This window comes from Tenebrio molitor, chromosome 4 (assembly GCF_963966145.1).
Source record: "Tenebrio molitor chromosome 4, icTenMoli1.1, whole genome shotgun sequence".
NCBI lineage: Eukaryota > Metazoa > Arthropoda > Insecta > Coleoptera > Tenebrionidae > Tenebrio > Tenebrio molitor.
This window is the reverse complement of record NC_091049.1, coordinates 448,759-472,961: the sequence shown is the minus strand read 5'-3', so window position 1 is coordinate 472,961 and position 24,203 is coordinate 448,759. Positions and strand designations below refer to the sequence as shown.

General features: G+C 40.5%; 6 protein-coding genes across 6 annotated transcripts; 1 reads left to right on the top strand and 5 right to left on the bottom strand.

Moving 5' to 3' along the window:
• Window positions 1-4: 4 nt before the first annotated feature.
• LOC138129841 (rhomboid-related protein 2-like) lies at window positions 5-7,896 on the bottom strand. The gene is made up of 4 exons (XM_069046148.1): window positions 7,522-7,896; window positions 1,101-1,597; window positions 408-621; window positions 5-357 (listed from the first exon to the last, which is right to left on the bottom strand). The coding sequence occupies exons 1-4, from the start codon at window positions 7,606-7,608 to the stop codon at window positions 49-51; spliced, it is 1,107 nt and encodes a 368-aa protein (XP_068902249.1). The 5' UTR covers window positions 7,609-7,896; the 3' UTR covers window positions 5-48.
• Window positions 1,499-11,297, top strand: Sas-4 (spindle assembly abnormal 4). The gene is made up of 8 exons (XM_069046139.1): window positions 1,499-1,638; window positions 8,496-9,155; window positions 9,202-9,506; window positions 9,558-9,930; window positions 9,979-10,457; window positions 10,550-10,772; window positions 10,823-11,018; window positions 11,105-11,297. Exons 2-8 carry the CDS (start codon window positions 8,635-8,637, stop codon window positions 11,231-11,233), a joined length of 2,226 nt encoding a protein of 741 aa, XP_068902240.1. The 5' UTR covers window positions 1,499-1,638; window positions 8,496-8,634; the 3' UTR covers window positions 11,234-11,297.
• mRpL44 (mitochondrial ribosomal protein L44) lies at window positions 11,240-12,434 on the bottom strand. Its single transcript, XM_069046155.1, has 4 exons — window positions 12,253-12,434; window positions 11,965-12,201; window positions 11,712-11,911; window positions 11,240-11,663 (listed from the first exon to the last, which is right to left on the bottom strand). The coding sequence occupies exons 1-4, from the start codon at window positions 12,326-12,328 to the stop codon at window positions 11,283-11,285; spliced, it is 894 nt and encodes a 297-aa protein (XP_068902256.1). The 5' UTR covers window positions 12,329-12,434; the 3' UTR covers window positions 11,240-11,282.
• A 94-nt stretch (window positions 12,435-12,528) lies between these two features.
• On the bottom strand, window positions 12,529-18,700 carry LOC138129837 (uncharacterized). Its single transcript, XM_069046143.1, has 8 exons — window positions 18,398-18,700; window positions 18,170-18,232; window positions 17,993-18,121; window positions 17,590-17,947; window positions 14,020-14,178; window positions 13,712-13,967; window positions 13,536-13,665; window positions 12,529-13,488 (listed from the first exon to the last, which is right to left on the bottom strand). Exons 1-8 carry the CDS (start codon window positions 18,551-18,553, stop codon window positions 13,264-13,266), a joined length of 1,476 nt encoding a protein of 491 aa, XP_068902244.1. The 5' UTR covers window positions 18,554-18,700; the 3' UTR covers window positions 12,529-13,263.
• Window positions 18,701-18,712: 12 nt separating this feature from the next.
• LOC138129835 (BRCA1-associated protein) lies at window positions 18,713-20,892 on the bottom strand. Its single transcript, XM_069046140.1, has 7 exons — window positions 20,732-20,892; window positions 20,423-20,678; window positions 20,214-20,378; window positions 19,992-20,167; window positions 19,444-19,942; window positions 19,242-19,391; window positions 18,713-19,187 (listed from the first exon to the last, which is right to left on the bottom strand). The coding sequence occupies exons 1-7, from the start codon at window positions 20,787-20,789 to the stop codon at window positions 18,899-18,901; spliced, it is 1,593 nt and encodes a 530-aa protein (XP_068902241.1). The 5' UTR covers window positions 20,790-20,892; the 3' UTR covers window positions 18,713-18,898.
• Window positions 20,893-20,920: 28 nt separating this feature from the next.
• LOC138129838 (ankyrin repeat domain-containing protein 13C) lies at window positions 20,921-24,189 on the bottom strand. Its single transcript, XM_069046144.1, has 8 exons — window positions 24,033-24,189; window positions 23,834-23,875; window positions 23,676-23,780; window positions 22,772-22,903; window positions 22,208-22,722; window positions 22,007-22,156; window positions 21,711-21,958; window positions 20,921-21,658 (listed from the first exon to the last, which is right to left on the bottom strand). Exons 1-8 carry the CDS (start codon window positions 24,142-24,144, stop codon window positions 21,643-21,645), a joined length of 1,320 nt encoding a protein of 439 aa, XP_068902245.1. The 5' UTR covers window positions 24,145-24,189; the 3' UTR covers window positions 20,921-21,642.
• Between the last annotated feature and the right edge of the window lie 14 nt (window positions 24,190-24,203).

Sequence of the window (24,203 nt, the reverse complement as noted above, 5' to 3'; positions counted from 1 at the left end):
CCGCTACTTAAAAACGCAGTTATATTTTTAAAAAATTCTTTGGTATAACTAATAGACTGGTTTAGGAAAATAATCTGCGTAGAAAATATTCCAACAGATCCCCACCAACATCAACGCCACGTACGCCGCGACGGCGATCCACCAAATAACATTTTCCTTTTTGGTAACTTCCAAATTCCTCAGCACGAAAATTCCGACCAAGAGTCCGGCCAGGGCTCCGCCGAAGTGAGCCACATATCCGATGTGTTCATCCATGTCGGTCCAATAGCGGTTGTAGATGGACGTGCCGACGTCTACGCCGGTTACCAGCAAGAAAATAAAAAGCTGAACCAGGGGAAAACTCATCTGTTTCCAATTCTGCGGGAGCAAAAAGTAGAACAGCGACGGCTTCTGCTACCTCCACTTACCAAGATGATGGTGGCAATGTGGGCGGTGATGAGAGAGTAGACTCCTCCGCTGGCTCCGGCCAGCTTCGACATGGGGTCGGTCATGGACGTGCCCAAGGAACCGGCGACTACTCCGGTCACGTAGATCAAAAGCACCCGCCACCAGCCGTGCACCATCTCCAGGGGGATCCCGATGAAGATCTGCACCGCCAAGTTCACCACCAAGTGTAAGTAGCTTTAATGGAAAAGGAATGTTTGCAAAATCACGTTGGTAAGACATCTTTCCACGGTCGCCGAAAAAAGAATTAGGTATGTGGCGAAACCCTCGATCAAGATTAAATTATCTAATATCTTGAATAATACATGAGACTGTGACAAGATTCAAGTGAGCTCTTATCAGTTTAGGTAAACAATGACTGTAGGTATATTTTAAATATAACTGTAGTCTAAGAGAAGCAACAAAATTGTGTCGATTTTATTTTGTTGCTCACTACCTACTATCCGAAAGTGGTTTAGACACGGTTATCACCCCTAATAACTTGGTGGGAAAAAATTTGACCTTATAAAGTGTTGTCACAAGGTTCTGGGTAGAATTCGTAATCTCTGATAAAGGAGTCAATTTGTAGGCTTAGAATGTAGATAAACATTTTAGGGAGACGTCTACGAATAAATGTAAAGTAGACCTTTGGAAGCAAAAATAAAATGAACCCTCACCCTATGTGGACGAACATGTAGGTGAAGTACCGCCACACTTGATACCTCTTTGTGGGATCATAGATAAACGTTTGGGCCATGGGCCCCGTCGCGAACGTCGTCGAATTCTCCTCCTTGATCTCGTCCACCAAAAAGAAAATCAGTTCTATGATGGAGATGATGATCATGCCGACCCTCGGCGGCCAACAAGTGTACTGGTCTTCGTACAGCTGTTCCTGTCCGTCCGGCACATCGTAGCTTCCCAACTTCTTCCTCGGTACGATGAAGTTCACGTACTTGGTCACGTATCTGCCGAAGATATCCTTGAACCTGGGGTTGTTGATCATGGCGACGAACTCTTGGTAGTTGAGGCGGCCGTCGTGATCGGTGTCGGCGACCTGGTGTATCCTCCTGACCACCTCGGGAGGAGGAGGCGGACCCTCTGTCGTGCTAATGCTCCTCCTGATCATCCGTTGAAGTTCAGGGGTGGTAATGAAGCCGTCGCCGTCTGCATCTGCCTTGTGTCAACATACAGTCAGTCACGACAGTCTCAAAAAAGGTAAACGATCTTTGCGCTGTTGCAAAGAGTGGTTGCGAGATTTGTTTATGTGTTGAACAATACAAATCCAACCAACACGTTTCATTTTCCATCTGCAACTGCAGCCAACACTACTACAGCTTGCCCATTGTAGCTTGAGCTGTGAGGGATGCGCAAAGTTGAATAAAGAGGTCCGATAAAGAGGTCCTGGAAGCAGCAAAGAAATGCGACAAAATTAGTGTAAGACCACTGCGCATCCGGCTCTCACAGCTCAAGCTACAATGGGGAAGCTGTACACAGATCCCATTTCCTCGTTTACTTTCCTTTCTTTCCTCTTGCATTGCTGGGTTATTATTGACAAAAATAAAAAAATTGTGGTGGCGCAAAAATATTAAGTTGTCTTTTTTCATGTTGTTAACCGTTTGACGATTGCAAGTTATAAGTTGAAGTTTTTTGCGAGTTATTTTTGTGTAGAGGTATTTTCATATTTGGTGGCGGAAACAAAAGACTGAGAAATGTCACAAAATTGTATTGTCAGTGTCAAACTTCTCAAAGACGTTCGTGATTTTGACAGAAATGCAGCAAATTGGCAATAAGGAAGTTATTCGCCGTTGAACTAGGGAAATAATTTGTAATACATTTGATTATATGAGAATAACTTTTCCTTTTGAAGCACTGACAAAAATTGGTTTCCTTAGAATTTATTTTTTCAATCTATTTAGCGAAAATTTAAATTCACCTAGACATTCCTTTTTACGGCGTTTATGAGAAATTTGACACTGACAATACAATTTTCTGACATTTCTCAGTCATTTGTTTCCGCCACCAAATATGAAAATACCTCTACGTATCTGTCGCTTATTCGTGTCAAGCCGTTTTCTTACACTTTTTACTGCCACAAGCTCGTCAAAAGCATAGATGATAAATGAAGAAGTTTCAAAGAACATGAAGTATCCAATATTATTTATGTATACTTTATACCGGGTGACTGACTGATGATTTTCAAAAAACTTCAACACCAACTAAATTTAAAAAAATCTTGTGTTCAGTTTTTGACAGATGAACATCAACTTGTTTTTTTTTTTCAAATGGCACTGTGCACTTTTTTTATTCAGTATTGCAGAGATTTGTTCTCTGAATATGTATAAAAATGCAAAGAACTATACCTATTCATTCATTAAACAAATGTCAAGAAATGAAAGAGTTAATATAAAAGTAAACAAGAGAAAAGTTTGTTCCAAATGCTCGAAATGACTAAGTGAGCTCTGGATATTTATCAGTCACGCCATTTGACAAAACAGTTTGATAATAAAATAACAGGACGAAATTATCGTGCAGCTTGGCCTGCCAGATCGGCAGACCTAAGTCCGTGTGACTTCTTTTTGTGGTCATACAGGAAGGACTTGATATATCAGTCATAGAAAATGTAATATTATATTCACCGACAATTTTATACAGTCAATGTGTTAAAACTGGAATTTATGTAGAATTAAAAAAAAAAATCTAAAGTTCTACCTATTTTTAAACGTGATAATTCCAATAAATCATCGTCCCGTATCTGTTACGCCAAAATTGAATAAAACCATGGAAGAGGGGCTTTTCAAGCTTACCTTGCGCAATACTTAGAGGTAAATATAATCTGTAAGTACACATCTTCGCAATTCGGTTTCAGAAAAAAAAAAATTTGAAAAAATTGTTACCTTGGAGCTCTTTTTTGCGATATCTCCAAGGTCTTTGATTGCTTATCATTTGACGTTCTCAAACATAAACGTATGTATTATATGTATATGGATTTATATCTAATAACATCAGGAAATTTAATGATGTCATATTTATCTCCTACAACCGAATTGTTGAGTTTGCACGATAAAAGTTCTGATTATCTTCTCAAGTAAATAACGGGTTTCCGCAAGACTCTGTCTTGGGTCCCGCTATTTTCCTTTTGTAATATTAATGACATTGAAAATGCAATCACTGATAGGGAAATTTTGTTGTTCAGTTGGTTGCAAAAAAAAAAACGGGAAACGAGAATTTTCCTAATGTAAATTTGGTTTTGTCCATTTGTCAATTAATTGTCAACTTGACAATACCTATCAAATACTTTTAAATGTCATTGTATTTTGACGTTAATTCTAACCTATTCCTCGTAAGAAGTTTTCACACTATGAAAAAATTGTTAAAATGTGTCAATTTTATTTTGACAGTTCCCGTTTTTTTTTGCAACTAAGTAACTGTAACGCTGATGAATTCTTTTGTGATATCTAGATACAACTGGTATTAATTTATTTGTAAATTGATACTACGTGTGTAAACATAAACCGTAGGTAGGTACTCGTATTATGAACTAATACATACAAGTAGAATTATTTTATCATTCCCCTGATTGAGATATTTTTAATTTCACGAGAACGAGTAGAAAACGCTGCTACAGTCGCGAGCAATAAATTTTGGTCGTCAAGGTCATTCTTTGACGCAATCGAAAATGCTCCATTATAAAACAGTCGTAAATATCATAACCTATCATCATGTTGTATGACATTAATTGTCATTTTTCTCTCAATTTTTTGACACTTTGTTGACGTGAGCATAATCTGGCAGGGAAATTTTTTAAATTTGTGACAATCTAACCAAATTTTGAAATGACATTGACGACCAAAATTTATTGCTCGCGACAGTACATCTATTCGCAACAATCGAATATTTTTGGAAAGAGTGAACAAATAATTTCGTCGTCGCCTTTCGTGATATATTGACAATAACGGCGGCCATTTCCATTTGCAACACTAATTCATGTTCGTACTGTTTTAATTGTGGTTAAATATCAGGTGTTCATTTAAATGTCCGGTCAAAGTTGGCGTTGAAGAGTCGATTGTGAACGCTCAACGAATTACGGCACGCTTTTACACGAGTGGTGCGTTCACAATCGACTCTTCAACGCCAACTTTGGCTGGAAATTTAAATGAACACCTCATAGATGTTGCAAGTCTCACTTTTTGATGATTTTTTTGAACATTAATAGATTCGGTAGATTTTTTTTTCTGATCGTTGCAAACATTTTAGGAAACATTTTGCAACTATTTCAGACGCTGGCGTTTGATTGAGATGTGCCACACATCTAATCTTTGTTGTTGTCACTTGTAACTAATTGTAATAGTCAATGACCATGACATTCTAGTTAGGTAAGTACAAACATTTTCATGTATTACTTTTTTTGACATTGAACAACATTTACTACCATTATTTCCACTTCACTTTATCAGATTTATCATTTGCAACAACAAGAGTCCCAACAATTTGCAACTGCGTCTAAAGTAACAAATTTCATTAGGGGTAAAAATGAATTTATTTATTTCTGGGACATGTGGTATAATACATAGATAGTTACTAAGTTTCCAAAAACATCTTTTTTTAATGTCCGTCAAAAAAAGTGCAAGTTTTTTCATTCGTTTGCGTTCATAAAATATGTGATTTTTGAATCGGTCAAGAAGCGTTAAAAAAAGTGCCGTAGCGTGTCATTTTTTAACGCAATTATAAAATTTTTCATTCATAATTAGTAGTTTTTTTTAACTAGTTCGTATGTAAATTGGGATTTTTTTTGGCATGAGTGGGCCAATTTAAAACGCGAGTAAAACGAGCGTTGTTTTATAGGTCCACGGGTTCACACAGGAGAAAATTTTCAAATTTTGAGTGTCGAAAAAATTGTTATCTAAACTTACGGGAGCCAAAAAAATTTTGTATGCAACTCGTTAGTAAAGTATCTTTTTTTTACTCGGCGGATTTGCGCACTCGCTTCGCTCGAGCGGCAAATTTTCCTTCTCGTAAAAAAAAGTATTACACTATTTATTACATTTTTAGTCCATTCGTCATCTTAACACAGACATATTGGTGAATAACATCGTTTAATCAAAATTTCAAAATTAATATCGCACTACACGATGGCAGCAATTCCCTTCATTCTTTCCTACTTTTTCGTACTTAATTTTCTCGAGCATCGAGTATAAACTACAAATGAAATTATCATATAACAGAATTTAATTTTTACATCAAATAAATCAATCTAGAGGTATTTTCATATTTGGTGGCGGAAACAAAAGACTGAGAAATGTCACAAAATTGTATTGTCAGTGTCAAATTTCTCATAAACGCCGTAAAAAGGAGTGTCTAGGTAAATTTAAATTTTCGCTAAATAGATTGAAAAAATAAATTCTAAGGAAACCAATTTTTGTCAGTAGTTCTAAAGGAAAAGTTATTCTCATATAATCAAACGTATTACAAATTATTTCTCTAGTTCGACGATGAATAACTTTCTTATTGCCAATTTGCTGCATTTCTGTCGAAATCACGAACGTCTTTGAAAAATTTAACACTGACAATACAAATTTGTGACATTTCTCAGTCTTTTGTTTCCGCCATCAAATATGAAAATATCTCTAACAGCAAAAAGGTTATCATCAGGTAATATCACAAGATTACTAGAATGATGTTTTAAGTATTTTTAAGAATTTTTGTAATAGTTTGAAGTGCAGATCTTGTTTAAATTAAAATCATTTTTCCCCACAAAACGGTTTGGCTTGGCAGGTGGCAAGTTTCTTTGTCGCTCGATAAGGAAAAATAGGTAAACAAAAAGGGTAAATTCAACTGTACTACTTTTATCGATATATATACACAGGGTGATTCATACAGTTTCACACGTATTTTAACCAGTGGCAGATTCCGATCTAAAAAGACTCAACAATAAAATATTGAGTCATACGTCAAAAATTGGCAAAAATTACCATATCGGTCTTTTCACCATTTTTGCTAATGTATTAATTATTTATTCCACTTTACGTCCAATGTATGTATAACAAATCTCATGAATGTTATTATAGAAGAAAACAAAATGTTGGTATTATAAAGGTCGCTTTAGTCTCATTTTGACAACAATTCCTTCGAATCACCCCGGCAGCTTGTTTCAACGTAAATATTTTCAATTATAGGTACGCAAAAAGTAGACATGCTTTATCTTCAACAATTTTAACGTTAAAACCTCGACATTTTTGTAAGAGTGTCTAGGGGTCGGAATCTACCACCGGTTAAAAAAAGTATGTATGATAGTATATGAATCACCCTGTATACATATTTGTAAACATCTTGACTTAGCGGTTTCCCTAAAATTTGCAGTTGACCTTCGGAAGTTCGTTCGGTTGAAACACATTTAATTTAAATTATTTTTCATATTCTAGCATATTTCATTTATCTCTGTTCGGTATTACAATTTTTCACTGACTTACTCCCGCCTTATTCATTACACCAACAATAGAATTACAATGTCATTGTTTAAAACTGTTGTACCGGATTTACTCAGAATATTTTCGATTACTTTATTTATTTTTGCTCACACTTTTATACCTAATTAAATCCTCAATCAACCAAAGCTCCTGTTCTAACATTTCACATGATATTATTTATTTTCTACTAGACAGCCTTTTCAGTCTTTTTTTCAAATATGTATTATGTATGTAGTATTTGCCCCAAAACTAAATGGACTTAATTTTATTTTAATTACAAGATAAAAACGATGAAGTATCTACAACTTCAACAATGTATGTGTCAGATCTACGTTTAGATCAAACTCACATAATTATCATCATACTTTGTAAAACATAAAAGAGCAAGTGCGATACGATCACATTATTGAAATTACAAGTTGTTAAAACACCTTCTTTTATATGCTACTTAATTAGAATTTAAATGTTGCCGCAAACCGCAACAATTTCGCTATTAGCATGTTGGTTTTTAATCCCGGTAAATCGTAAATAAAAGGGGTGTAGACTTTTGGGTAGGTATAAAGTGATAACAGTGAAATATTTTGCGAGCGAGTCACCGGTGCGTTTTGAGATAGTACGAAATGTAAACACTTACTCTGTCGAATATGCTTCTGTAGTACTCTTCCGTCGGGGATGCCGCCACCCTTTGAAGAGGAATACTAACTTCGTCGTTGGTGTCCATTACGGAGGACTTCCAGGAGGGAACTTTTCGCGAAACGAATCCGATTTTATTTATATAAAGGTGTTATCGGCGATTAGATAAGATTTTCGAAGGTGTATCCGTTTCTTTTCATTTAATTCCGACCATTGCGTTTCGTTCGTGGCGTCATACCATTGATAAATCTTCTGCCACTGATTTGTCCAGATCTGCTGCTCACTTAACAGAACACTTTTTTCCAAATTCTTCCCGGCGTTAATCATCAAAAAATAAATTGAATAATCATCTGTGGGAAGAGCGGCGCGTTGTCAGACCATCACGCTACTAGGACGCGAAAACGTAAATTATTCGACGTTTTCGCGATATCCTTGACATTTGGTGCTTACTCCAATTATAAATAGCCAGTTCTTCCGAGAAGTGAATTTAGGGGCGACGCTGCATGCTTGAATGACTTACGCCTAAGCAATTATTTGCCTCATCGTAAGACAATTGAGCGGAATTTCCGCACGAGATTACTCAGATCTGGTTCAAGGTCAGGTGATATACAGTTGCAGCGATAGAACCTGATGAAGTTATAAATACACCAATTAAATATTAACCGGGCTGTTGTTAAATAATATACTAGTTTGAATTAACATATGCAAATGTATGCAACACAAAATATATGGAGAAATTAATCATGAATAATCCATTGTTGGATTTGTCAGTCGTGCAGACTTCTTAATTTCTTGACGCATTCCAGAACGTCAACCGTTGCGTATCCGTCACCTCTCCGATCGTGTCGATTTAAAGATTTCTTCAAGCCGGACTTAAAAATAACTAAAGAATGATGACTTAACGTAACCTGGCTTTGTTTTCTTTCCGTTTGAATTAAAATGTTGCAGCGATTCAAAAATAAATTCGAATTTTAGATCTGACGTGGTGACTTACTTTTCCCCCTAAAATTGTGTTGGCTGCGCTGTGTCCAAATTTGAATTTGAATCACTGTCAAACTTTCAACGACGACATAACCTCAAATATTTTCGAATTCGATGAAAACTGCAATCTGTGATGTCTCTCTCGCCTGCAAACATTCTCCAGCGCCTAAACGAGCTGAAAATGTGGCAGGAGAGCCACGAAGAGCTGTTGAAGAAGACAAAAAATCTCTCAAACACGAGTGGAAATGTCACTAGTGCATCCGACTATCAAACAATTGAGGGCCTTTCTGCTTTCGACTCGACACTAAACGATGAAAACTCGCTGGAAAATATGAAAAACTGGGAAAGTCAAGTGATTTCTCCTGGGAAATCTTTCGACCAGTTACTCGAGGAGAAGCTGGCGCAAGACCCGGGGCCGAGGACTGTCGCGCAAAAGCCCAAGAAGCCGTTTTTGAGGAAAGGCGCAGGATTGGAGAGGTTCAAGTTGAAACCGCGACAAAAACCCGTCAGGAGCCGACCGAAAAATAATTTGAATACGAGCGCGACCCCTTTGAGGGCTCCAGATTTATCGGTGCGGCCGAAAGCGACTTGGTGCAAGATTGAGGAAAGGGAGGACCACATCAAAAAAATTAATGAGCTGGCTCAGATGGACAAGTAAGTGCGAAATGAGTGGGTCTGGGTTGTTAAATGAATTTTGTAGGTGTGAAGTTAGTGAGCAGACTCTTTATGAGAAAGCGCTAGAGAAGGAACTGTTGATTTTTGAGGCGTTGGAACAAAAGGCCGAAAATAGTAGTTTTTGTTCAACGAATTCGAGCGTGATGCGCATTTTATCCAGCACCCCGAGTAAAATCAAGCCAATCGCGGAGGAAAAGCGCGTCCATTGGGAGTCGCAAAGTGAGGAGGAGGACGACGTGATCGAGACCAACCTAGAGCGTGAAGACATCGCCGAGATTCTCCTAAGATTGAAGAGTTTGGCTCAAAACAACGCGAGACCGAATGTGCCATGTTAGGAATCTATTTCGAGAGACAATAATTGTTTGATTTCGGAATTTTTAGCGATTATTGAAGCGTCGGAAGATGAGAAATGGTCTTCAAGTGAGCCTTCAAGCGACATTTCTATTTCTTCAATAGATCTAGAAGAAACTCTTAAGACTGAAAAGCGCGACGTTGGAGTTGGTACAAGTGAGCAACCATACGGCTGTGCAGTTTGTGGCGACAAGCTTAAAAGGAAGATTGAAGAATATGAAGAGAAGATCCAGGAAGTCGTCGAGGATAAAAATAGAATCGTCGAGATCAGGAAGCATTTGGAACAGAAAGAACGCGATTTCGCGAAGAAGAAGAGAGAGTTTGAAGATGAGAAGACGAATCTTGTTTACGAGTTGGAGAGCGAAAGGAAGAAGATGATCAAAGAAAAACAAGTTTTCCAGACGTCTGTTGAGATATAGAGTGTCCGCAAAATCTTCATTGTTGGTTTTAGGTACGTCAAAGATTCGCAAAATCGCCCCAACAAGCGGGAGCGCCAGGAAATAAGCAACCTGAAGCAGGAAGTGGCCGACTTGAGAGAGACCCTCAAGCTGAAAGAGTCGAAGAACGGGATGACCCAAGCGCGACTCAGGAACCAGATCAAGCAGCTGGAGAAGGACAATTCGAACTTAAAGGACGAAGTCGAAAGGCTGACCAAAGAAAACGCGAAGCTCTCGGCCACTCAGAAGCTAAACCGCAGACCCTCTGATGCCAAAATTCTCCACGAAATCAACAAGAACATTTCCAAACTGACGCAAGAGACGCTGCGAACAAAAAAGTGCGACCAAGCGGAAGCCGACAAGTCGGAGCGAAATAAATCGTCCGACAAGGACGACTCGCTTCTGGAAACGGGAACGAGTCACGTGGACCTGGAGACGCAGTACGAGAACACTTTCAGAAACCAATCGCCGCGCGAGACGTCGACGTCAACGGGTAATTTGATTGTTTTGTTCCAAAGCGGGGCACGTGACAGTCGCAGAACCAATCAGCTCTCGACAGATGTCTGATCGAGACGGGTTTTTCAGGTAAGACTGAACACACGCTGGAGGACGGTACTAAACAGATCAGGTACCCGAACGGGAACGTTAAAATCGTGTCCCCCGATGGTAATCAAATAAGCGTGACGTTTTTCAACGGTGACAAACAAGAGACCAATCTGATCGACGGTACTGTCAGATATTACTTTTCCGAGAGGAAGATCTGTCAAACTACGTACGCGGATGGGTTGGAGTTGGTGGAGTTTCCTGAGTAAGTGGTCAAGTGTCCATGACGCGTCTGTCTCATTTGTTCGAGTGCAGGGGCGTGACGGAAAAACGATACGTCGACGGTAGGTGCGAAGTGATGCTGCCGGATGGCGTCGTCCAAACTACGTTCCCGGATGGGAGCCAAGAAACAAAATATGCGGACGGGTCGATAGTCAACATCACCAAAAGTGGCGACAAAATCCTGCTTTTACCCAACGGACAAAAAGAAATAGAGACGAAAGAATACAAGGTGAAAAGTGGTGTTCAGGCTGCGGTCCGCATCAACTGAACGAGCTCCGTCTAAGTAGGTTTTTGGTAAATCTGTTTTTCTTCTAGAGACGTGAGTATCCTGATGGTACTATCAAAGTTCTATACCCAGATGGTACCCTAGAGACCAAATACGCAAACGGCCGTATCAGGATCAAAGACGGGAACGGTACGCTACTGGTGGACACTCAGTGCTGACAATACTTTTAAGATGTAAATTGTTTTATTCTAAAATTACGCAATAACATTATTTTTCATAGTAGATTCTGTGGATTGCGTCTAAAGCGGCAGTGTCCTTCGCTATTTCAACACTCTCGCCCCAACCGATCCCCAACAATTTTTTGTCGTTGTACAGTCCCACTTGGTAGTTGGCCAATATTGTGCTGGTGGCAGACTGATTGCACAATCTGGGCTCCAGTTCCTTCACTCCTCTCTGTTTTAAAAGTCTTGTTAGGTGATCCAGAGGACTGTCAGGATTCCAGACGTCGTAAATCTCTTTTCCATTCAGCTGACACAGAAGAAAATCTTTGAGCAAAAGTTGTGCCCTTGACAGGTCTTGTGACGCTTTGAGGGCAGCAACCACTGCTTTGAAAGTATCAGCAAGTGTAGTCTTTTCTACCGGAAATTCCTAAAAGATTGAGTCAATAAGATTTTCTCTTAAATTTTTGTGACTTACAGCTGTCAAGATGATATCTTTAAGCCCCATGTGGAGAGCCACATGTGACAACATGTCTACTGTGGTTAAATAATCGCTCAGCACTGTCACAACATCATCAGGATGACTTTTGCGCAACTCTTCTTTGAGATATTGTGAAATTATACTATCACCTTCTTTAATCAAGTCTTGATTGCTTGCTTGATTCTCAAATTCAACACCTATTGACAATTTGTACATAAATACACCCAAAAAACAAAACCAAACTAAAAACCTTTCTCTTTAGCTTTGTTTTCTTCTGCAGTAACATACGACCGATGAGTGAGAGCTTGTTTTAGCGTCTTCCTGTCAAACTCCTCACCTAGACGTTTGCCAAAAGCGAACACTTCAGCTTCGTAATTCCATTCAAGAAAAGTCGATCGCGGCTGTTCCGGTTCAGGCCCTATTTCATCTCTACGTTTCTTCAGTTGCTTCAACGTGGGGGCCACCCACCGCTTTATATTTCTCGTTTCTTAAATCGGTAACGTAAAAGTGGGGTTATGTTGAGACGCCAGCTACTCACCGGTCACACGGGGACTGTTTAACTGTCTTAGTAGGAATCGGCACATGTACAAAGACGTTTGCCGACAAAAAGACATGTCTCATACGAAACAATCACCACAAAAACTTATACCAATCTTTGCTTACAATTTTTAGGTTAGGTTTGAGGCTGTGGCTGTGGTTCATATATTGACGTAACATCAATTACATCTTTGGACGGGTGTGGGTGTGTAACTATTCTGTGGAAGTTTGGAAGTTGTTGGGAAGACGAAGACTAATTAATTAATAAAACCAGAACCTCATTTCAACATTTTTATAAAAAATAACTCGTTTTGAAAAAATACGGTAATCTTGTAGTTTACGTCGCCCAAACTGCGCGGAGCCCCGTAGATGGAGAAATGCTCTGCATTGTTGCCAGATGTTAATGTCTTTTAGTTGGATTTGTACGATTCCAATACGTTTGTTAATTATTGATCTGTTTCTCTGGTTTAGTTTGTGTTTGGTGCTTTTTTTAACTTTGTTTAGAAAAAATGGGTGGTAGAGGGGCTCCTGCACAGAGTATAATTGTATAATTAAAATGACAGTCACGTAATCTTAATTGTGAATTTTCTCTTATTCGATATAAATAAATAAGTCTGGCAACGTTGTACACATTTAGCACGGTGTGCGAAGCGATGCACAGTTTGGGCGACGTAAACTACTACATATTACCAAAAATACTTCAACACATGTCAAAAATACACCCTAACAAATATCATGAACAAATTAAGTAGCTTGTTTTAAGTAATACCAAATGTAGGTAATTGAAATTTACTTTTGAAAGCTCTTCAAATAGTAGCGTCATCGTCATATTGAAATATGGCGGGTAGTCTCTGGAACTTAACTAGTGAAGGCACGTTTAAATACTTTTAAGATGTGAGAATATGAATATCCTTAACCGCGATTAATTGAGACACCTCGAATAAATATAACAGTGACTAATAGACGTCAACAAGTAATATCACTCTAATTTGCTCTAAGTACTTTAGTGAAGCTATTGAGTTTGGTTTTGGTGATACTGAGGTCTACCGGCGAGCTCCAGCAGATACCTGTCCGGGTGGTCCAGCCAATCGGCGGCGCTCAACTTGACGCAGCGCTGTCTCTCGGCCTCTTTCACTTCCCACTTCTTGATTTCCAGCTGCGTCTCTCGGCTAACCGGGTCCCCGCAGCCCCACACTTCGATTCGCACCAGACTGTACGGGATCTTCTTGAACTCCATCTGCAAACCACTCCAAATAATCACGCCGAATACGCCCGTCGCTCTACCTTTTCGAAGCCGCCGTCTACTATTATGATGGGACTCCTGGGGTCCTTCCCCGCCCGCAGCCCGTACGGATATCCTCGGACCGACGTGTTCAGATACAGCATCTTCGAACCCTTCTCCAGCACTTGAAACCTGCCGAAACTGTTGTAAAAGTCCTCGCGAACAACAATAAACTCACTTGGGGAGCAGCTGTATGACGGCGGCGTCCTCGCCGCCCCAGTAGTGGATCGACTCCTTCCACTCGTTGGGGGAGGCCACGCAGAACACTTGGTTGTTCTCGGCTTGGAGGAGGCACAAAGTGGGACCCTTGTACGAGAGCACGTGGTGCAAAAATCGATTGGCGCCGAGACCCATGTCGTTGGAGTCGTACAGCACGACCCAATGGGAGGGCACCGAGCACAGGAGCTTCGCGAGGAACGTGGCGCTCGACAGGCCTGCAATTGGACATTTTGCGAACTGGGCTGGGGGATGGAGTGGATCGTTTACCTACGCCGCTGTTACTGGGGGAGTGGGCCTTCTGCGGCCTGGAGTACACGGGCGGGAGGGCCCCCGCCAACAGCCACGACATGCTCATGTGGAGGAGGTGCGGGTGTTTCTGACCGAAAGGAGGCGGGTGTTCCAAAACAGGAGTGGCCAACTCCAAACCTGAAAACGTCGTTTAATTTTTTTGTACACACTTTTTAAACCCAACTCAATTATACAATGCGACTTATCGACAAAAACTAGTGGGCTAACACGAAAAAACCAGGCTAGACACGCCCGCGACACCTAAAAATGTACAATGTACTACGACGCGCTACGCTAACTATGTTAGCACCTTCTTCGTATGAGATTGCGAAACGCGCCGACAATTTAGTGAATAAAATTTTCCGTAGCGCGGGCGTGTTTAACGCGTTTCAACAGACATTTGTGCTGGAAAAATATCGAATTTGGATGGGGTTAAAAGACGAATCAGTTTGAATTATGATTAAAGGAAATAGGTAAAAGTGTGCAAGGTAAATTATAAAACATTTTAATGGGCAATGTAATGACTTTAGGTTGTATTTAAGGCGGTTAAATCTACAGGATCATTTTCATTATAAATGATTGTCCCATCGCAGTAGGCGTTGGTGACGGAGTTGAATGTGCCGCAAGCCTCATAACATAAGTGAGACTAGTATCACCGATAGGTGGCGCTACCGGCGGTACTGGAAATCTGTCTACTAGTTTGTCTAACGTTGCGAAGCTGGCGGCACATCCAAAATTTGTGTGGGTTTTCAACGCCAGCTGCGATAGGACAATTATTTATAATGACCCTGTATATATTGGTACAAATCATTAACGAAGAAATGACAAAAGAAATGTTGTCTTTGGTGATATCGGGGGTTGAGGTGATTAGTGAAGATTCATTTACCGACAAGAAAATCAATATGTTGTACAAATTGTGAGGAACTTCTTTCATTCAAGGGACAATCGCTCTGGGTTGTCTGTTTTTTAAGAAAATTAATGTCAAAGAAAATAAATTTGGATGATGTCAATGCTGATTAAGGAACTTGTCGAAAAATGTTTCCACAAAATGTGCAATACTTAAATTTTTGGGATTCATTTTTGTATCGTCTGATGCATAAACAAAAGTATGGGTGGATCATTGTCTATCAACATCTTTTCTTTGTTAACAAACCATTACTTTTTGCGCCACTGCTATTCATTTTTTTATTATTCTTTTTACATATTAAGTTTTTGATGAACCCAATACATTCTGCATTAATTTAATTGTAAGCCACCTATCGGTAACGTTGCGAACTTTTCGTTTATACAGGTGATTCTGTTTGTTTGTAAAAAAAATGTGGAGTATCCTTGACATGAAGTAATTCTGTATTTATCCTTGTATTTTCGACGCCTATGAATAGGAAAATTTTGTCCGAATTTATTCATTTCATTAGCAGTGTTCGGACAGATTTAGGCGATTCTATTTAGTAGTGGGGTCGAATTTCATGAACGGGCGCAATGTAATTTCACGATTTAATAATGATTTGTCTGTTTTTTGAAGCTGTGCTAAACTCAACAGATTACCTGGTGTTGGACGGTTTGAATATTGTTTTCATTATTACATATTTGAAAATTTCTTTTTTACTTTAGAACCTTATCAAATTTTATTCAAATAAATTCGCAAAACACTTGGGACATTGCTTCCGTCTCACGCTGAATAAAAACGAAACAAAAACTCTACAAAAACCATACACTCGACCTGTTCAGTAATAAACACCATCGCAAGTCGGATTAACTAGCATTATTCCGTGCACTGATTGTATTTATAATATGAAACCACATCAATTGTGAGCGATTAGTACTTAGTTAGCGTATTTTCATGCAATATAACGGGTGTTTTTTTTTTAATTTGGCGTCGAAATAGGCGTTGAACTGTCGATTGTGAATAAACCGGGCCTTAATCTTACGCTTTTACACGAGTGGTGCGATCTCAATCGACTCTCCAACGCCTACTTCGACGCCAAATTAAAAAAAAACTCATTCTCCGCTTCCTACTATTTGAATCCGATCTCTGTTCATTAGCAACTATTGTTACATCAACTCCACAATAAAGTCGTAGGTACAAGCACACTGCTTTGTAAATGTTTCTATGGAAATAATCGAAAGGAGTAATGTCACGTTTGTGACTGTTATTGTTGTAAAACTACCAGGATAATCAATTAATCACCTTTAAAACTCAGCAGCGTACTAGCAATTTTGACGAAATTTTCAATCATTTGTATCTTGAAAACGAAAAAAACTGCTATAAAACATTTTTTTTTTGCCTATGACTTCTTCTAATCATCACCAATTGCTGTTTTTTTTTCCAAACTTATTGCAGAATCACCCTGTATAATTCAGTCGCGGTAACAGAAAATTAGATGCTCAAGGCGTCTCTCACAACATAACGGGCAACGTCATTAGAAACAGGTTCAGGAAATTAAAAACTAATTAGAGCTATTAATCAGGGTCATTATAAATTATTGTAGTCGAAGCAAGCCACGCCCATGTTATGGAATTTTTGTCGCCTCACTGTGAACTGTCAATTTTTGTCCCTGTCAGTGCCACTTTTTCAGTGAAAAGTGCGGTGATGAGAATTTTATTTATTTCTTTCTAAATTAACGATTGAATCTAAAAATATTGAGTTGTTTTGCAACCAATTACGGTGTGCATTTACTAATTCATCATTTTTCCTATGGAGCGGCAACCATAAATTTTGCAATCAGTTTTTACGCCAACTTGGACTACAATCATTTATAATGACATTATTAGAGATTTATAGGTGATTAAATATCTGGCTAACTTTACATTTATTGTCCTCTTGATAACATGGCTAAATCCATTCATGCAATTTGTAATCATTTTGATTTTTTCGGCGACAGTTTTTGATCTTTTCTTATCTTTTCATATTCAGTTAAGGAACGACTGATGAATCGAATCACTACTTTAGACATTCTGACACATCCAAAATGACACATTGGATCTGTCAAAATGTTAATATGTCCGTCACACTGAGAAACAGTTTGTCTCATAATTTATATCTTCCTGGTCTTGATTGATAAGTTAAGAAATCAATCAATTTTTTCATAGTTTTAAAAATAGATAATTTCTATGGATTATTACATAAATACGTATTTTATTTTACTTTTCAATTTCACTATAGTCGGTCATGATCCAACAACTGATTTTGACAAACTGTCACATTTATCTCGACTTGTCATTAAATAAAGCTTAAATGGATTTATTCGCGGAATTTCTGATAATGATTAAACAGATCGGCAATAACAAATATTAGTTTTAAATCACCGTGCAAATAAAACTAGAGGAGGGACCCGTAAAGAATGTGGGACATCGTGCACAGCCAATTAATTTGAAAATTTGCTTAATCTTTATGTGCTTGTGCTATTAAGAGAAGAAACGCGTGCGTCACCAACATTAAACTTTAATCAGGCTATTTTTACCTTCCTCGACCTCGTCCTTTGCAAGACCTGCACAAGAAAATCGACGCTACTCTACTGTGCGGGCGCCGGAGCGCGAGCGGGGGCTTACCTGCGGCCGGGGTGCTCTCGTAGTCCTCGAGGGTGCGGTAAGAAGTGGCTAGGGAATGTACAATGTAACGGTGCAGGGGCAGCACAAGCCTCGGGCAATTAGCGGCGAGCCAATGCGACACAAACTGAGCAGACAGTTGGTTTTTCGTGTGAAAACAACTATCAACAACTGCTTTCAGCGTTTTGCTTATGGAGAGGCACATCTGGGGCCCTTCCGAGTAATGATCCATACTAACGTGGTATGCGCACATCAACAACGAACGGAGACCCTCGGGGGTGATGGTGTCGCCATTCGAATTATCACTATGACTCGAAAACATTTTTACAAAAGTATCACGAACGATTTCATCATCTAGAATCTAACAATCACGTTAGGTCGAGCCAGCTGGGGCGGTATGACTCACAGTTAAGTATTTTTCACATTGCAGTTTAAAGTCTTGGGTGTCAATGTAAGAGTTTTTTGACTTGGCTCCCTCGTGAAAGTGTTGGAAAAGTTTCTCAGCCAAGACGGGGTACCGCGAAAAAAGGTACTTCTAAAAGAGGGTTCAGTCGCTTTAAAGTGAGACAAACGGAAAACTTACCGTGAACACCGACTGCGTAATTCCATTGGCACCTTCTTCATCGAAAGCCTTGTCTCGCAAAATCTGCAATGGAAAATTTAAACTTGATCAAAATGGCGCCCACACCCGCCCCACCAACCTAACAAAACCAATCAACCAAAAACGGTCGTAAAATTATTACGTCTCAATTCCAGCATTCTATTACGCCTGGGATCAATTTAAATAATGCAAATTTGGAAACAAATTCACCTTGGCTAGTTTCTCTACTGGTAACAACGGACTCGGTTTTTCCGTTGCGGGTTCGTTGTGCGATGCCGCTCCGGAGATGCTCTTCCGGGAGCCGCTGGACGTCGGGGTCGACTCCCCCGACCTGCTGTGGGACCCGTGCCCGTGGTGATTTCCCATTTTCACGGTTCTTCTTCACTTAAACATTTTTCCAGCGAGCAGGCTCGACGACTAAGGTACCATTGGCATTACTGTCTAGTAAACAAAACAAAAGTCAGCACCAACATGACCGCGAGAAAAACACCAATTACACCAATCGATGAATATTAAAACGACGGATTTTTCCGTAATTGCTTTAATGATTAACGAAAAATGTGAGTCTTACACCATGATACAACACGGGAATAAATATTTGAGTGAAACAGCGCTTTATCTTATCACGTAAACAATGGGAAATTAGTATCACTTTATCACTTGTGTAAACAGCATCAAGAATTGTCATTTGTAAATCGCAATCTGATATAATTAACGCTTCTTCTTTCCTTTTTTGGACTTAGGGCGAGCGGGTTCAGCACCCACTGTTATCGTCCCCCCGGCTATGTCTTCCCGTTCGTCCGACTTCTCAATCACCTGTTTGGCGTCGATAAAAAACATCAAATCTCTAACTTGCTCTTTCAATTCCGCTATCTCCTTGTCCTTACTCTCCGTCTCTTCCTGCAACTTCGCCAACTTATTCTGCCACTGTTGTTGGTTGTTCCTCAAAGCTTTCCCCAACTGTCTCTCTTCATTCAAGTCGTTCAGACTGGATGTGAGTCTACAAAACAATCAGTTTGACTCATCACACCTGTTTCTCTTACAACAAACTCACTTCAGACTCTGCTGATTCACCTTCTTCTCCAAAGCCAACTTCTCTTTGTTCAAAGCGACCAACTCCGCCTTTAAGTCGTTACTTAAGTCATTTAAATTAGCGACTTCCGACCTCAGATCTTGATTTTCCACGTAGTACAAACTCTCAAGTCTGGAAGCAAATCTGTGACTACACAAACAGATCGAGACTGAAAAACTCTTACTGAGCCAACTTATCTTCAAAATACAATCGCTGCTCCTCAAGCTGTGACGTCAGAAGATACGTGAATTCAAGTTGGACCGAATCGACTTTCTCTTGTGCGCATTCGGCTTCCGAAGGGGGCCCCTCCGAAGGCACCAACTTCCCGTCTGTCTTGTTCTGAAGGAGTCGATGAACAAAGTTATCACCTTTGTAGTCCCACACTCTGTGCGAGCCTAACTGTAATGCGTAACAATGACCGGACTCGCGATAGTGCAGAGCGGCGTGGCCCCCTTGATAGCGGCCACAGCCCACGTGCCCGCAAATGAGACATATCCAGAGGGCGTCGACGGACTGGGCGACTTTTCCGCACTGCTCGCACTCCGAACCGGCGGCTTGTTCGGGGCTTTGCACGCAGCGACAAACGGGGCACGTCGAGTCGCCCCATTGCTCGAGACAGTTCGCGTGGAACGCGTGGTTGCACAGAATTGTCAAGACTCCGTCGACGGACTCGTCCATTCGTTCTGAAACGTCAAGGAATCGGATTTGGGACGCGGGATGCGAACATTTTACCTAGACACACTGGACAGATCGGCAGTTCGGTGTGACCAGGTGGGGGGACCCCGTCGTGGGCCCACTCCACTCTAGACACCCACACTATTCTACAGATGTTGTCTGGCTCAAGACTGTTAAAGGGACCGCCGTTGAACGTCACGTAAAATTCCATCGCCGAGTCGTGAGTCCTAAACCTGCAGGCACAATTGCAATTGCGTTTAGATGCGGTGGGGCACTCACGTCAGAAGCGCCATGTACTGGTTGGGAAGAGAGTCTCGGAGTACTCTGATGTGCGCGATGTCGGCGTGGCACGGTGCCGTAAAAGCCAGCAAATCATGACAGGTCATCGAAGTGGGTACCCCCAACAAGCAAAGCGTGACCGCCTCCTTTCTGTCACTTAAAACACTAAAATTGAATTAGTTGAGGTGGTATCGCAGCAAAACACTCACTCCTCTTTGTACAGGTGTAGGATGCCTTTCGTGATCTCTACAAAGGGGTTGCCGCTAAAAAATCCGATCTCCGTCTTGGTTTCTTCCGATTCTTTATCAGTGAATGGTGTGGTCTCCCTGGAACAAATCGGGAGCAAACCCCAATCCTCGCGGGGAGTTTCCAACCGGCTGGGGAAAGTTTCGACGCTGATGTCGCGCGATCTCCTCTGATTTTTCGACTTCTGAGTCGCGTCGCTCGAGGCTTCGGCCCCCGAATCTAAAATTGTCGTGATAAAAAGTGAGGTTATGTTAGTGGATGATTATCATTACCTGACGACGGATCGTTCACTTCCACTCTTAAAACACATTTTGAAACTAATTCGGACATTATCGCAATAAATTTGTTATCATGGTACGAGTTTGTAAACAATCAGTCACTCGACCGACAGCGGCGCCCTCTGCCATGTCTTCACTAATTTGACATTTGAGTGGGATACCGGGTGGAAGATAAAGATGGTGTAAATTTAAACATTTTATTGAGAAATTTAAACAATCATCTACGATTATAAAGTAAAATAAATACAAATTAATAAACGCGATGATTAGTTAAGCATAAATTAAATAGGCTAGGTGTTTTGTAGATAATACGTCAGCCTGTAGTAACAATATTTAAAAAATAATTAGTCTTAGTGGTTGTATAAGAGTAATAAATAAAATGATTGAATTGTTGATGTTAATTGACATTTTCTGACTTAATACAGACGGAAAATTGAAGTATTTTTTGATATGTCGGCAACCGTTACAGCAACACAATAATTTTCTCAACACTCAACATTAATACACAAATGTAACAACAATTTAACAAGAAACAATAAATGAAGGACGACAACGGCGGCACCTGCGTCGTGACAAGTACAACTCCAAAATTTAATGTGAACAAAACCTAAAATGGAAAACACACAATTATAATAAATACCCTGCATTATCGAAAATAAAAACGATTTTATTTTCCCGGTCTATTCCAAATAGACTAGACAACTAGTCGAGTAGATGCTGCCTAGCGTGAATAACATCGGTACTTCCACGCACATCGTGGGACCACTGTTGTTCCCCGTCGAATCCCTGGATTTTCTTAATTTACCGACGAACTTTGCCTTGGCTATGAGACGTTTATCATACGGTAAAAGGAACACTGGTTTTTTTGTGTAAGTTATTTCAAACGAGTTCAAAAGTTCAGGACGTCATAAATCGGGAAACCTGAAACAGCAAACGTAACCTCAAAAGTCAAATTACCCTACTGTGGCGCCACCTGGTCGGATCCTCTTTATAGTTTGTCGGCGTTTCGAACATCTCCTTGGGGATGTTGTTCCGGAATTCGAACTGTTGGAATGTGATTTTTGCCGTGACGGTGGGCAAGATCGGTATCTCCACTTTGACTGGAAACCCGTTAGGCAGTTTGAACGTGATGAAGTCCCTCAACTTGGAAAAGTGCTTGAACGGGCCGATCACCTCGAGCACGTTCAGCAACATCTCCACCGACAGCGGAAAATCGGAACTCTACGAAACGATCGATTACCAACTACCGACGGTCGCCGTTGAACCCACCATTGCTATCGTGGCCTTGAACGCTTTGGTCGTCTCTTTGTACACCAGGTCGCGTCCCAATCGCGGATAGTCGTTCATGTCCGAATTAATGTACTGCTGCCACGTCACGTTCTTCTCCGGCGGCGGTATCAGGCTCGTCCTCCGCACGGGCTGCAAAAACCTTGACAGTTAACCTGATATGTGGCGTTGCCGCCCACTTACCACGCCATTTTGGTCGAAGCTTTGCAAGTTGCCTCCTTTGGTGAAACTTTCCAGGAGGGCTTTGTTCTTTTGCAGGTCGTCCGACGACAGGTGCTCGCGCCGCTTCCTGCTCTCGAGCATCAGTCCATTCACCGTGTACAGTTCGCTCTCGTACTGGCCCGCCACCAGTTCCTTCTTGTCCTCGCGGAATATCCACCCGCTCTGCGCTCGCGCGAACGAGATACTCTTGGTCGAGACCTGGGCGGCCAGGATGTCCGTCGACATAAGGAGGTCAACTTCATCTTCGATTTCCATCTCGCTCTCTTCGTAGCGCACCCTCTGGTACACTTTCATGATGTTGTCGAGGACGGTCAAGCTTTCGTTCGGCTCGGCCTTGCCGTTAAAAATAAAGGAGATGTCGCCGCGTTCCCATCGCATGTCCGAGAAGTCCACCAGAGTTGTGTCCAGTCTTATGTTGGCGCCGCTTTTGTAAATTTTACAAATATCAGAAGGCAGGATTCGTGAAACCAGTGGCACTACAACAGACGGTCAGATTTCATTGGCTGGACAAATAAATGCACAAACCCCATGATTGAAAATCCCATTTTAATTCCATGTAAAAGTCGTTGATCCGATTCAACGCCTCCACTAAATTCGGCCGTCGTTCTTCCATTTGTTCTCTAGATTGTTGTCGAAACTTCCTCACCAGAGAAGATACTGCAATTTTTGTTTTTTGAAACGAGTTGTAAACAATCATTTAAGCTAGGGTGACCAGAAGTCAACATGACAAAAGGGGGCAAACAAGGCAAAAAAGGATGATTTTTATTAAAAAAGGATGACAATTAGTGAACAAAAATAAAAATATAAGGTCATTGTTCACTTTAGCTACTTCTGGAATTTTCGCGTTTTTTCTGGCTAGACAGCCTCAGGGCGTCCTCCTAGATCGTTTCCCTGGCCAATAGTTCAAATAAAGTTACTTGAAGGTGAATGAACCGGGCCTAAGTGAAGTATCGGGTGTTTTTTTAAATTTCACCTCAAAGTAGGCGTCGAAGAGTTGACTGTAAATTCACCAGTCGTGTAAAAACGTATGATTTAAACAGCTGATCCGTGATCCGTATAGTGCGTTCACAATCGACTCTTCAACGCCTACTTTGAGGTAAAATTAAAAAAAAAAAAACACCCGATAGTATTGTATTTCCCGCTGACCGTAACGAATACGTAGATTAAATATATAATTGAGACTTTTGACGATTGAAAGAGATTGAAATACGAACGGGGAACGGCGAACGTGAACGTCGTGGAAAGTAATTTTGATGATCATTTTGTTGAGTTCAGTAAAGACTTCAATTGTGACTTTGATTGAGGGACAAAAAGTGTGAGTGAAAAAGCCGGACGTAAAAAAAAAAACCGGCCGGACGTTTTAATTTTGGTCAAAAAGGAAGACATGTCCGGCTTTATCCGGACATCTGGTCACCCTATTTAAGCTTACTAGTGGGCCTGTTGCCATAGCTGACAGCTTCCGCCAATACGGTCCACCCCAACCCGTTCTTAACTTTAACTGGAGCATCATGTTTCAAAAGTAGCTGTACACATTCTAAAATTAAGATAAGATAAAATCTGAGATTGATGGAATCACATATCAATTACCTTTCCGCCCTAACATCACGGCCAAATGTAGGGCGGTATTACCTGTAACATATCAGATCGATTATTGATAACGGGGTGCCCCCCACTAATTGCTATCGGGATAAAAATCCGACCACTTAACCTTACTTTATTTTATTAAAGGGTTGTTGTAAATTAAACTGCACGAAAAATGTAATCTGTCGATTGTGACGTAACTCACCGTGCCTGTCTTTAGCTGCTACATCGTGTTTCCTTAATAACCGCGACAGAGATTTTAAATCATTATTGAAAACAGCTTCGTGTAAAGGATAACTGTCACTTTCTTCGGCCATTTTGAATTCTTTTTATCATTACCCCATTTCCCCACTAACCTAGTTAGGGAATTTCTCAT

Excerpts from the sequence above, each read along its gene's own strand:
- Sas-4 (XM_069046139.1), top strand. The coding sequence starts at position 8,635 with ATGTCTCTCTCGCCTGCAAACATTCTCCAGCGCCTAAACGAGCTGAAA. Across the intron at positions 9,156-9,201 it reads GAGCTGGCTCAGATGGACAA|GTGTGAAGTTAGTGAGCAGA; the intron begins GTAAGTGCGAAA and ends TGAATTTTGTAG. Across the intron at positions 10,458-10,549 it reads CGAGACGTCGACGTCAACGG|GTAAGACTGAACACACGCTG; the intron begins GTAATTTGATTG and ends CGGGTTTTTCAG.
- LOC138129841 (XM_069046148.1), bottom strand. The coding sequence starts at position 7,608 with ATGGACACCAACGACGAAGTTAGTATTCCTCTTCAAAGGGTGGCGGCA. Across the intron at positions 622-1,100 it reads TACATGTTCGTCCACATAGG|CTACTTACACTTGGTGGTGA; the intron begins GTGAGGGTTCAT and ends TTTCCATTAAAG. Across the intron at positions 358-407 it reads ACATTGCCACCATCATCTTG|AATTGGAAACAGATGAGTTT; the intron begins GTAAGTGGAGGT and ends TTGCTCCCGCAG.
- LOC138129837 (XM_069046143.1), bottom strand. The coding sequence starts at position 18,553 with ATGGGAAATCACCACGGGCACGGGTCCCACAGCAGGTCGGGGGAGTCG. Across the intron at positions 18,122-18,169 it reads TTACGCAGTCGGTGTTCACG|AAGTACCTTTTTTCGCGGTA; the intron begins GTAAGTTTTCCG and ends ACCCTCTTTTAG. Across the intron at positions 13,666-13,711 it reads GTCATACAGCTGCTCCCCAA|GTTTCAAGTGCTGGAGAAGG; the intron begins GTGAGTTTATTG and ends CAGTTTCGGCAG.
- mRpL44 (XM_069046155.1), bottom strand. The coding sequence starts at position 12,328 with ATGTCTTTTTGTCGGCAAACGTCTTTGTACATGTGCCGATTCCTACTA. Across the intron at positions 12,202-12,252 it reads AAACAGTCCCCGTGTGACCG|AAACGAGAAATATAAAGCGG; the intron begins GTGAGTAGCTGG and ends TACCGATTTAAG. Across the intron at positions 11,664-11,711 it reads AAGATATCATCTTGACAGCT|GAATTTCCGGTAGAAAAGAC; the intron begins GTAAGTCACAAA and ends TCAATCTTTTAG.
- LOC138129835 (XM_069046140.1), bottom strand. The coding sequence starts at position 20,789 with ATGTCCGAATTAGTTTCAAAATGTGTTTTAAGAGTGGAAGTGAACGAT. Across the intron at positions 19,392-19,443 it reads TTTGAAGATAAGTTGGCTCA|ACTTGAGAGTTTGTACTACG; the intron begins GTAAGAGTTTTT and ends ATTTGCTTCCAG. Across the intron at positions 19,188-19,241 it reads GTGAATCAGCAGAGTCTGAA|ACTCACATCCAGTCTGAACG; the intron begins GTGAGTTTGTTG and ends ATTGTTTTGTAG.
- LOC138129838 (XM_069046144.1), bottom strand. The coding sequence starts at position 24,144 with ATGGCCGAAGAAAGTGACAGTTATCCTTTACACGAAGCTGTTTTCAAT. Across the intron at positions 22,904-23,675 it reads CTATGGCAACAGGCCCACTA|TATCTTCTCTGGTGAGGAAG; the intron begins GTAAGCTTAAAT and ends CAAAAATTGCAG. Across the intron at positions 21,959-22,006 it reads TCAAGGCCACGATAGCAATG|AGTTCCGATTTTCCGCTGTC; the intron begins GTGGGTTCAACG and ends ATCGTTTCGTAG.